Here is a 12,500-nt window from a genome sequence, read left to right as displayed (position 1 = left end):
CCAAATTCAGCTTCATTGAAATAAATGGAACTTGAGTCTGTTGTACCTAACAAGTTTAATTAATTAGAATCGTGGTGAATATTCTTAGCACTCTTAAGATAGTATACTTGTGAATAAGGGCCAGGAACCATCTTTTAGTGGAATAAATATGTAAGGTAGGAATCCATCTTATCAGGAAACAGAATGTTATGGAACTATCATTAGTGTACTTGATGGCTAAGTGATTTATTTTTTTATAGTCACATTGCTAAAGAACAACATTTTATGTACTATGTTATGATATGGCTTTACAGATTTCTGATATCACGAATCATCTAGAATTCACTTGCAAGGCCTATATTGAGGGGGAAAAAAATTGTTGCTTCATTTTACCAATTTGAAAATAGATTTGCACACAGAGCTACCTCACATATTACTTGAACTATAGTTCAGTATTACATGTACAACCAACAAGCTATTTCCTTGTCCTTCCATGCATCTAGGGAAAACAGTAAACTAACCTAGTTTTTAGAAGAACTCTGGTTTGTTTTGTACAAATCAAATAGCAATTTAAAATAAGTTCTAGTCAGTATTTAAACACTTCAAAGAGGAATTATTTTCGCAATCTAGAGTTGATTTATATCTGCTATTCTTATCTGTACACATTAAACACTCCCGGCATCCAGTGAACTCAAGTAAAAATGTATTATTCTCTTTCCAGATATCAGGGCAACGGCAGGACCAGTAAAAGTCCTGACACCAAATAAGTTACACAGGGACATTTTTCTCATCCATGTGACATTAGCCTTCTATAGAGAGACCAGAGAAATGTTAACACTATTTGTGAAACTTTGGGCGGGAAGAAAAAGGGAACAGGATTCATTTTTTTCTGTAAATATACTTAAAATTACTTTTTGGTGTGAGATTACTCTTGTATCATTTTGCTGTCTCTTTTGCCATTTCAGGCGTAAGAAAAATGCTGGATGATTTGGGCAAAGTCATGAAGAATTTTGAATCCAGAGCTGAATTCACTGAAGATTTGCAGAAAATCAGTGATGTAAGATATATTTCACAGGGCCCATGGGGCATTTTAGAAAAGTAGTTCAGAGAGTGCAATTATATCGACGGGACGCCTCTCCCCTAGCATGCTTTGTTAGGCACAAGGGCCAGAAGATGGGGACATGTTTTGGACAAGGTTGGTGTGCATCCCAGAGAGACACTCCCCTTAAGGGTCAGAATTGCACCTTTAAAAAGAACCGAACCAGGATATACAAGCTCAAAATAAATCAATTCACCTTGCATCATGTTACAAACAGTCCTTGAAGTTTCTTTCAATTTGTGCGCCGGATGTCTAAACCAGTTTAAAAAGAGTCCCTGGAGTTCTGCTATTGGCTAGGAATAATTGCCCACAAAGTATAAGTTGTCATATACTAATTTATATATTTTTCCTGCTAGGCAGCAGGTGATATTGTTGATATCAGAGAAATAGCAGAAAGCGATGAGACTGAAAGTAAAGGTGAGCGTTATTTCTCTATCCTAATTTTACAATACCAGTTAGCGTGTGGAAATGCTTCTGTTCCGTTTATGTTCAGTATAATGCTAATCTGTTGCCACTTTAAAGTAGTGACTTAGAACATATATTCATGTATTTGCATATTTACACAGTTAACCAGTGACCATGTAGCCTATCCTAAATAAATAAAACTTTTTATGAGGTTCTTTTTTTTTTCCCCTGAAAGGTTGCTGGACTTTCTTGCAAAACGCGTCACGTTTGAGGTGCTCAAAATTGACTGCAGTCGTCAATTGATTAGCGACTGGAATTGTAACTGTCAACTTGGTCACTGAGCAAAGCAGCCCCTAAATGAAACTATGGCTGTGCTTATGATCTTAACTTCAGCTTTTCTTCGCTTTACAGATCTTCAAAGGTCATAAATGCGAGGATGGGTCTCAAAGTTACTTTTTTTATTGTTAGCCTAACTATGAATCCTTGTTGCTAAGCAAGGATTACTGGTGTGAGATTCTGCGGAGACCTACTGTAGATGGCTTCAGAGAAAGGAACACCACGAGTCATTTATTTTATGATATTATCATGGTTCATTGCTAAAGTGTCAGAGCGTGCACATTCTTATTACATGAGATAACCCAGGGGTAAACACAGTGTTCTATAGTAAATGGTGGTTTATCTTACACTATCTACAATATCATACACCAGGAACAATATACATACATGTGCTAATACAGCAGGATCCAACAAACCGCAGTTACAGCAGGAAACGGAAGGGAGAGAATACATCAACAGAGCCTTCCCGTTATACAAAGGCTCATAAAGAGACACAGATCCTGCTGAGTCATTCCCATCATTACATCTTACATTACATAAGCTGGTTAGCTGTTAAATCAATACCTTGGCATAAAGTCTATGCGCTGCACTCACAGGGAGTAAAGTTCGGTCCCCATCATCTGGATGGTCTATAAAAGTCCCCTATCTGGAATTTGAAAAAGTGGCTAAATCTTGGATTAGATGGGCCTTTTATTTTTACTTATTTATATCCCACTTTTTTTTTTACAAATAATTCAACACACCTAATACTTCTTCCTCCTCCTATTTCTCCCACAATAAAAACCCTGTGAGGTGAGTTGGGTTAAGAGAGAGTGACTGGCCCAAGATCACCAGTTGGCTTTCATGTCTAAGGCAACACTAGAACTCAAAGTCTCCTGGTGATTGGCCCAAAGTCACCCAACTGGCTTTCATGGCTAAGGAGGGACTAGAATTCACCGTCTCCTGGTTTCTAATCTGATGACTTAACCTCTAGACTTAACTGCTCTCTTTTGCTTCATCCAGGATAAGGCAGCGTCTTATGATTAATAATGGATTGCGCTGAATCCCCTCCCCATTGTCTCAAGTTACCGTTCTTTGAACATAATACAGGGTTTCATATTTGAATAATGGCAACCCTCTATTTGTTTGCTATTGTAGCTCTGGTTTACTGGCAGAACAACATGAAAGCTTTAATAAAACCTTTGAATTGTCTGGTAATTATGTTTACCAAAGCAAACATCACAACAAAACACTTATTTAATTCTTCAGGAAAGTGCAGAACTGCTCACAAACCTCATTCAAAACCAAAAACCCCTGCTTTTGAGGTGAATCTTGATGAGAGTGGAACTGATAAAAAGCCCAATGGGGACTTAAAATCAGAAGAGGACCTCTGGGCCCGACTTGATGAACTGGAAAGTCAAGAGCAAATCCTCGGTGAACTCAACAGGTATTATTTTAAGCATGGACCGTTGGAGTTTTCAGAAAAAGGGAGAATATTTAGGATAGAAGCTGCGCTGTGAATGGGAGCCCTTAGAGAAAGAAATAAAATTGGAGGCTTGGTTAGCTTCTTCTTTATGTGCTTGAATTGAATCGGATCCAATTGAATGCTTTATTTGGCCAAATTTGATTAGACACACAAGGAATTTGTCTCCGGTGCAGAGGTTCTCAGTGTACATTCAAAGCAACAGTATAATGATAATCATCATCATCATCATAATTAAAAATCTGGTTCATTGGAATTGCAATACCAGGTGATGCGTGAATTGAAGAGAAACAACTAGAAAAAAATAACGAAATACCGCGATCTGCAAATTGAAGTTGAGCAATTGTGGAGGAAGAAATCAATGCTTGTACCAATAGTAATAGTAATAGGTTGCCTAGATACATGGAAATTTTATTATTTATTTATTTATTTATTTATTCAATTTTTATCCCGCCCTTCTCCTTACGGACTCAGGGCGGCTGACAGCCTTATAAAACAGATACAACAATAAATACCCAATTTAAAACCAAATTAAAAAGAAATATTTACTATGGCCTATATAATTAAAATTTCTCTTAAAACCCCACTAAAAATTCCCTAGGCCAATCCCACTTGTTGGAAGAGCCATGTCTTTAGGGCGCGGCGGAAGGAGGGGAGATCCGGGATCACCCGGATCTCTGGGGGTAGTTCGTTCCAGAGGGTGGGAGCTCCCACCGAGTTCCGGGAGGGGGACCTCCAGCGGTCGGCCGTGACAGACCGACTGCCGTGGGACTCCTCTGGGTGAGACACCCTCGCATGGCCGGCTACCCTGGTAATCTGCGGCAGAAGGCGGTCTCGGAGATATCCAGGTCCGATGCCATGGAGCGCTTTGAAGATGATGACCAACACCTTGAAGCGCACCCGGAAGGCTACCGGCAGCCAGTGCAGCTCGCGCAGCAGCGGTGTTACATGGGAGCGACGGGTCCCTCCCAACACCGCCCGCGCGGCCGCATTCTGGACCAGTTGAAGCCTCCGGGTGCTCCTCAAGGGGAGCCCCATGTAGAGAGCATTACAGTAGTCCAGGCGGGAGGTGACGAGGGCATGGGTGACTGTGCGCAGACCTGAATATTCTGACTTTGCAAAAAAACACCTTACTTGGAACTGCTTATATACTCAGACACTACCTTAACAGCTCTTAGGTCCTTGGTTAGGACTTGAACTGTTAAGTTTTTACCAGTCCCAGACTGTGAATCGAACCGAAGATTAACAATAATAATAATAACAGCAGCAGCAGCAGCAGCTTAGATTCTTGATTAGGACTTGAATTGTTACATTTTTACCATTCCCAGACTGTGAATCGAATTGAAAATTAAATCTTAATACCAGTAAGAGGGGGGGATGAAAGAAGATAATAATAAGGATAAATAATAATCCTACGGTCATACTACATGAGTAAATACACATTCTCCCCACTACTTGTTGGGACTATTGGCAATTTGAACCTTGTATCAAGGAGTGACACAGTCGACACTTAAAGCACATCATTCTCGACTTAAACGATTTGTTCTTCCTAGGGATTTGTAGTTCTGCAAAGCTCTGCCAGTTTTCCCAAAATATCTCAGGAATTACTGTCTTGGGAGAAAGAATGAAGGCAGTGGTGGTTGGTTATGATGTTTATAAGTAACCTGCCAATTTAGAAGGCATCTCAGCTTCTAATGAATGGCAACAGGAGAAGGCTATCACTGTAGGATTTTTTGAATGTCCCAGTCCTGCCATTGGAGGAAATTGTTGGACACTGGCCTGATATAGCAATATAGGACCTTTCTTATGTCTATGGAGATTCTCAATCATCAGGTCCTGGTTGTGTGAAAGATGCTTTTCAAAAGGCACCTGGGCTTTCTTGAATTGAACTGAATTGAAGAAGCTTCTTGAATAAGAAGCGAAACGTTTTCAAAGAAAAAAAAGCTAAGAAAGTCCTGTTGCCTTTTGAAAAGCTCCTTTGGGACCACTTTTCTTATGGTGCTGGAGGACCTTAAATAGTCTAAAATCATTAGTCTGATTTAATTATGGTTTGGCAAAACAAAAAACAAAAAAAAACCCCCACAGCTTAAAAACAGAGCAAGACATACTTATGGTCACCTATTTATCTCAGGACTTAAAATCAATCTTCCCTTTATTTTTCTCACGCTGCTCATTCTTTCCCCAGGATTTCCGAGACTAGTAATGCAAAGTCAGAAGGCGCCTCTTCTTCTGAAGAAGAGAGAGAAGACAACAAGTTAAACCCGGATGTTCTTCAGAGGGAAGAAAAACCTCATACTCAGGGCAACGTTCAGAAGGACGTAACCAACTTTGAATCATTCAGAAGTCAGCTTAATGGCCCCAATCACTACTGCAGTGACGATGAAGATGATTTCGCCATTAGTGAGAATGTTGTGCCAACAATATATTTCTCCCACACTGTGGAACCTAAAAGGGTTTGTATTGTCAAGGAGACTTGTGAAGCAGTCTTCCCTAGCTCAGTGTCTTTCAGATGTGGTGAATCTGGACCTTCAAGAATTCTCAGTTTGATTGATCAAATTCTTGGAGCTCCAAGTCCAACACATGGAACCTTTGTATTATCAAGAAGATGTGTTGTGAAGTAGCCTTCCGTAGCTCGGAATCTTCCAGATGTGTTGGATCCTGGAACTCCAAAAATTCTCAGTTCCAAATTCTTGGAGCTCCAGGTCCAACACATGGAACATATGGAAAATGTTCGCATTATCAAGAAGATGTGTTGTGAAGTAGCCTTCCATAGCTCAGAGTCTTCCAGATGTGTTGGACCTGGAACTCCAAGAATTCTCAGTTCCAAATTCTTGGAGCTCCAGGTCCAACACACGGAACACATGGAAATTGTTCGTATTATTAAGAAGATGTGTTGTGAAGCAGCCTTCCATAGCTCAGAGTCTTCCAGATGTGTTGGACCTGGAACTCCAAGAATTCCAGACCTTTGACCATACAAACTGAGAACTCTTGAACTTGCTGCTCTGGTATATCTGGAGTTATACTACCAGTTTGGGGAAGCTATAATGGAGTCTTGTGGTTGCTTGATGCTTTCCTTCTGACTGCAGATCGCTGGTGTGGTGTGTAGTAATACATCCGTCAACATCAGAGTAGCTATAGGAGTGTATATGTTAGCCAAGCTTGGAATGTTGATTGGTTGTTTTCAGTTTTAGCCTTTCCAAATGGAGACATTTTTATTGAGCGGTAAGAGAAAAACTAAACATGACCAATCTATCTGTAGCGCTGAGAAAAGTAAGCCTGTCAAGAAAGTATGATGGAAGTTGCATATCTTTTAGTAAGTGATGTATTTATTTCTTGCCCAGCTGTAACCCCGTTGAACTCATTAGTTTTATTCATGAGGAAGTTCCCAGAAATTCATTTATCTTTTTAGCGGGTGGTGTTTTTGCAAACTTTGAGAACTCCTGAACTAAGCCATTTTTAAAAGAACTGTAGTTTACTGACCTGGCCATAATTAGTTAGATTCACACCATCCTATAAATCATATATACTACATTGGTTGCGAATACAACGCTGAACTGTGGTTTAACGCTATATATGGTGCATAAGAGTTGGATTCAGGAACTTACTTTCTTTGACATACAAGGAGATCATAATTGGCTTTTCTTTCCATTTTCAACTCATTGTAGTTTAGTGGTACACATCTCCTGGACAAATTGTGTTCACTCTTAATTAAGAGAATAACCCTAACCCTCCGACCTTACCTGCTAATGCTGGCTTATATCTTTAAGACAACTATAATTGCAGGTTTGGACATAACAACAGACTACAAACCATAGCTTTTTAGAAATGAAAGCAAAATTCTCTAGCTTCTTATAGCTTGGTTAAAGGAAGGATTGTATAAAAGAAAACACTATACAACTTCACAGATATAGTGACATATCACACAGAACCAAAATTGTGGTGTGGTAGAGTATATCATATCATATCATATCATATCATATCATATCATATCATATCATATCATATCATATCATATCATATCATATCATATCGGCTGGAAGGGACCTTGGAGGTCTTCTAGTCCAGCCCCCTGCTCAAGCAGGAGAACCTATACCATCTCAGACAAGTGACTGTCTAGCCTCTTCTTAAAAATCTCCAGTGACGGAACGCCCATGATTTCTGGAGGCAAGCTGTTCCACTGGTTATTTGTCCTCACTGTCAGGAAGTTTCTCCTTAATTGCAGGTTGCTTCTCTCTTTGATCAGTTTCCAGCCATTGTTTCTTGTCCTGCCTTCAGGTGCTTTGGAAAATAACGTGACCCCTCTTCTTTGTGGCAGCCCCTCAAATACTGGAATACTGCTATCATGTCCCCCCCTATTTCTTCTTTTCTTTAGACTATGTTGGTATGACTTAAGTGGGTCACATGAACACAACCCTTTGTGTGTTCACTAAACCATGTTTATTCCAACATTGGCTTGGTATGAACCAAGCAACGTTTAATATTGTGCTTCTTTTGATTTATGTTTTTTTTGTCTGGCAGGAGAATAAGATTTTGTTTTTGCCCCATTCCCTTCCTGAACACTCACAACTACTGTGTGTTTTGACATCAGGTACGAATAAACACAGGAAAAAATACCACTTTAAAATTTAGTGAAAAGAAAGAAGAAGCAAAACGGAAACGGAAGAACAGCAACGGAAATGGACACGGGACGACAGAATTGCCAAACATTAAAACGCCGGCAGACATTTATCGGTATTTATTTATCGGAACGTTGTGACTGCTAACTTCCTGCAAAGGGTGTATGTGTGTGCTTTTGCAGCTAATCTTAATTGCGTTGAAATAATATGTCTACAGGAAGTCCTTGGTTTATAATCATTTGTTTAGCGACTATTGGAGGTTATAACTTCAAACTGAAAAAAAATGTGATCACTGGTCCTTATAACCATTGCAGCATCCCCATATCCCCACAATCATGTGATCAGAATTTGATGGTTCCAACCAGCCTGTGACAGATTTTATCTTCCTGGGTTCCAAGATCACCACAGATGGGGACTGCAGCCAAGAAATTAAAAGACACTTGCTCCTGGGGAGGAAAGCTATGGCAAATCTAGACAGCATACTAAAAAGCAGAGACATCACCCTTCCAACAAAAGTACGTACAGTCAAGGCCATGGTTTTCCCAGTTGCAATGTATGGCTGTGAAAGTTGGACCATGAGAAAGAATTGAGGCCTTTGAACTATGGTGCTGGAGAAGACTCCTGCGAGTCCCCTGGACTGCAAGACGATCAAACCGGTCAGCCCTGACTGCTCTTTAGAAGGCCAGATCCTGAAGTTGAAACTCAAGTACTTTGGCCACTTAATGAGAAGGAAGGACTCACTGGAGAAGAGCCTAATGCTGGGAAAGATTGAGGGCAAGAGAAGAAGGGGATGACAGAGAATGAGATGGCTGAATGGAGTCACTGAAGCAGTAGGCGTGAACTTAAATGGACTCCAGAAGATGGTAGAGGACAGGAAGGCCTGGAGGAACGTTGTCCATGGGGTCGCGATGGGTCGGACACGACTTCGCAACTAACAACAACAACCAGCCTGTATTTATAATGGTTGCAACATCCCAGGGTCATGTGATCACCATTTGCAACCTTCCCAACTGACCTCTGACAAACAGTCAGTGGGAAAGCAAGATTTGTTTAATGATCACCTGAGTCATTTAACTGCTGTGATGTTTTGTTTAACTACTGGGGCAAAAAAAAAAATCATAAAATCAGGCGTAGTACGTAAATGCCTTGCTTAGCAACAGAAATTCTAACCCTAATTGTGGGTCATAAATTGAGGACTGACTGGTGTCTTGCTGCACCTTTACATCTTTTAGGCACATCTGTTTTGTGGTTTTCACACTTCCTAGTTATTTATTCTATAAATGATCCTATAAAATGACATAAAGAGACTTAGGAAGACAATTAAACCCTGGTTCATGCTATTTGTCTGTCAGTTTGGAGGCATTGAACAGGTATTGCTTTCCTATTTTAAAATGCAAATTATTAAGAGAAACTCAGCCACTGAGTTTGGAAGTTAAAGCAAGGGATAGTCAGGATATTAGAATGTTAAAATCATACAGAGATTGTGGGTCGTCAGTATGATTTCTCAATATTTTTTTACTCCTGGAAAAGTTGTTGATAGAACATCACAAGCTTTTAAATCGTTTTTACCTTTGGTGAACTTTTGTTTGAATGACCTTGTACTGACTTCACTCTCAGATCTGCAACTGCTAGATTTTGCTTTTATATTCTCAATTATTGTGAACGTAACCAAACCCTGACGCCTGTTCTGTAGGTTTTCATAGTTCTATAACTAATTATAACTAAACTCATAAACGTTTTACAACTTATAACTAAATTGGACTTTTGATTGTTCAAAGATTCATCGCTGAAAGGGAAATTTGCTTAGTCTTAGCAAACTATCCAAAAGTGGATTTCAGTTTTCAAATTAGGAAATCAGTGTTCGTAACATTTTCTGCAGCATTTTAAAGAATAGTTTCTCAAATGGTCAGTGATTAAGACAGCTGGAGATAATCATTATTTTATGGATAATCTACATGGGGGCAGAAAGCTAGTTTGAAATATAACATGGAATCAGTCGGGTTCAATGTTCCATTCTCACATGCATATGTCTGTCCTAGCATCTGTAAGGGCTGAATCTGGTGAAATGATACCCAGCAAAATCCCAGGCTAGACATAACTTATGTAAACATGACTGGTTGTCTAGGGTCACTTGCAAACCAGCAACTATCCTTTAACTCAGAAGGGAGGAGAATGATTAGAGTTGAACTAGGAACCACAGAGTGTAAATTATCAAGTTTAAAGCATAACGGTGTTGACTTAATGTATATGCAGAGGACAAATCATTTACTTTTATGGCTTCATTTTTTCTCTCTGATATCTGTTCTAGCCAAGTCAAGGTAGAGCAGGGGTCTTCAAACTTGGCACTTCTAAGACTTGTGGACTTCAACTCCCAGAATTCCTCAGCCAGCATGGCTGGTTGAGGAATTCTGGGAGTTGAAGTCCACAGGTCTTAAAGTTGCTAAGTTTGTAGACCCTTGAGTTAGTCTTCAGGCTGAGTAGGCCAATTCCTAAATAAGTGGTTCAGTTTTTCGGAGGTGATGTTTACCGCCAATTTTTGGCGTGAAGCCTGACCTTGCCCTTGTGTTAAGAGTTGTGGTGTCCAGAGAGGTGCCCTTTGACACATATGGCATGGTAATATATGACACGTGTGATAGTGTACATCTTTGGCATTGAAGGCTTACATGTGTTCTGTCAGAGAGGCCATACATGGACTGGTAGTCCTTGATTTACGACTACAGTGAGCCCAACATTTCTGTTGCTAAGTGAGACAGTTGTTAAGTGAACTTTCCCCCATTTTACGATATTGCTTGCCACAGTTGTTAAGTGAATCCATGTGGTTGTTAAGGGAATCTTGCTTCCCCATTGATTTTGCTTGCCAGAAGGTCACCAGAGATGACGACATGACCCCGGGACTCTGCAACCGTCATAAATATGAATCAGTTTCCAAGCATCTGAATCTTGATCATGTAACTGTGGAGGTGCTGCAGCAGTCGTAAGTGTGAAAAACGCTCATAAGTCACTTTTTTTCAGTGCTGTTGTAACTTTGAATGGTCACTAAACAAACTGCTGTTCGTGGACTGCCTGCACTTTGTCAATTGCCAAACAGGCACCCTATATCACAAACCACACTCAGACAAGCATGGCACTTAACCCCGGATTAATGACCCAAATCTTAACTTTTCCCCAAGCCTTCAGAATCCATCTGAACCTTGCTACTTTTTCACACTTTTTTCCCCTCAAAAATGATTAAAAAGAGTAAACTTCCAGGCTTCACATTTGAGGATCAACTTTATCATCAGAGATTAAAAGCACGTTCTGCTTATTTATTTATTTTTTTAAAAAAGGGAGATGACTTGCATGTTTTGTTAAATCCCGTCAAACAGGGACGTTTACTTTCAAAGGAAAGGGATGAGCAGTGATTGAGAAGAGGCAAAACAACGCCGGGTTTTGCCGAGTAGGACCCACCGATCTTGGGTATCTTTTTTAAAAAAAGGATAAAGGAGGTGTGAAGGAGGAGCAGGTAAAGCCGTAATGTAATTAATTTGTCCCAAAGATGGAGTGAAATTACGCTGAATTTGTCACCACGCTTCTCTCCTCGCTTCTTCCAAATACTTTATTAAAGCTAACATTTGTCCTCTGCAGAGTCTTTGTTGATGTTGTGAATGGAGAATATGTCCCTCGTAAATCAATTTTGAAGTCTCGGAGCCGGGAGAACAGTGTTTGCAGCGATACCAGCGAGAGCAGCACCACCGAGTTTGACGACAGGCGAGGCTTTCTGAGGAGCCTGAGCTGTGAGGAAGCAACCCATAGCGACAACAGCGAGGGCATCTTAGAAGAGGAGGAGGAGGAGGAGGAGGAGGAGGAAGAGGAGGAAGAACGGTGGGAGCAGAACCCGCTTTCCAAAAAAGCACCTCCCTTGTCGGGAATGTATGAGGTAAAGAGAAGGCCCCACAGGGTTCAGGAAAGACAGTGAAGACGATTAACAGGTGGTCCTCGGCTTACGACCACAATTTCTGCTGCTACGCGAGATCGTTGTTAAGTGAGCTTGGTCCCATTTTATGATCTTGCTTGCCACAGTCGTTAAGCGAATCGCTGGCCCAGTTTAAGTCAGTAACACGGCTGTGAAGTGAATCCGGCTTCCCCTGAAGGTTGCCAAAGGGGATCACGTGACCCCCGGGACGCTGCGACGGCCGTAAGGGTGAAAAACGGCCCTAAGTCGCTTTCCTCAGTGCCGTTATAACTTCGAATGTCAGTAAAGAAGTGGTCGTAAGTCGAGGACTCTATGAAACGGTATGAAATTGACATTGGGTGCCAGTTTTGCTTCTGGGTCCGATTCAAGATGTCGGTTGTGACCGTTAAAGCTTTACGTGGCCTGGGGCCTAATTGCCTATGGAACTAGCTTCACCCCATTACATCAGCCCATCCCACCTGGTCAGTGAGGAAAGGTGTGTTGCAGACCCTGTCAGTTAAAGAGCTCCAGCTGGCGGGGTCCAAGTAGAGAGCCTTTTCTGCTGTGGCTCCCACCCTGTGGGATATTCCTCCCCCCAGAGGTGAGGCTGGCCCCCATTCCCCTGATTTTCTGCAAAGGAGTCAAAACATAGCCCTTCCCATGCTGGCTGGG

General features: G+C 41.0%; 1 protein-coding gene across 1 annotated transcript in view; it reads left to right on the top strand.

The window, feature by feature from the left end:
* The window catches only part of URI1 (URI1 prefoldin like chaperone), a 47,230-nt gene that overhangs the window by 33,234 nt on the left and 1,496 nt on the right, over window positions 1-12,500 (top strand). Inside the window, exons 5-10 of the mRNA XM_015821849.1 lie at window positions 945-1,036; window positions 1,435-1,495; window positions 3,068-3,245; window positions 5,467-5,734; window positions 7,870-8,012; window positions 11,522-11,813. Coding sequence (XP_015677335.1) covers window positions 945-1,036; window positions 1,435-1,495; window positions 3,068-3,245; window positions 5,467-5,734; window positions 7,870-8,012; window positions 11,522-11,813 — 1,034 coding nt within the window. The remainder of the gene's footprint in view (window positions 1-944; window positions 1,037-1,434; window positions 1,496-3,067; window positions 3,246-5,466; window positions 5,735-7,869; window positions 8,013-11,521; window positions 11,814-12,500) is intronic.

Source organism: Protobothrops mucrosquamatus, unplaced genomic scaffold (genome assembly GCF_001527695.2).
Source record: "Protobothrops mucrosquamatus isolate PMUCROS unplaced genomic scaffold, P.Mucros_1.0 scaffold1410, whole genome shotgun sequence".
Taxonomy (NCBI): domain Eukaryota; kingdom Metazoa; phylum Chordata; class Lepidosauria; order Squamata; family Viperidae; genus Protobothrops; species Protobothrops mucrosquamatus.
The sequence above is the reverse complement of the archived record's forward strand: the minus strand, read 5'-3'. Positions and strand labels throughout refer to the sequence as shown.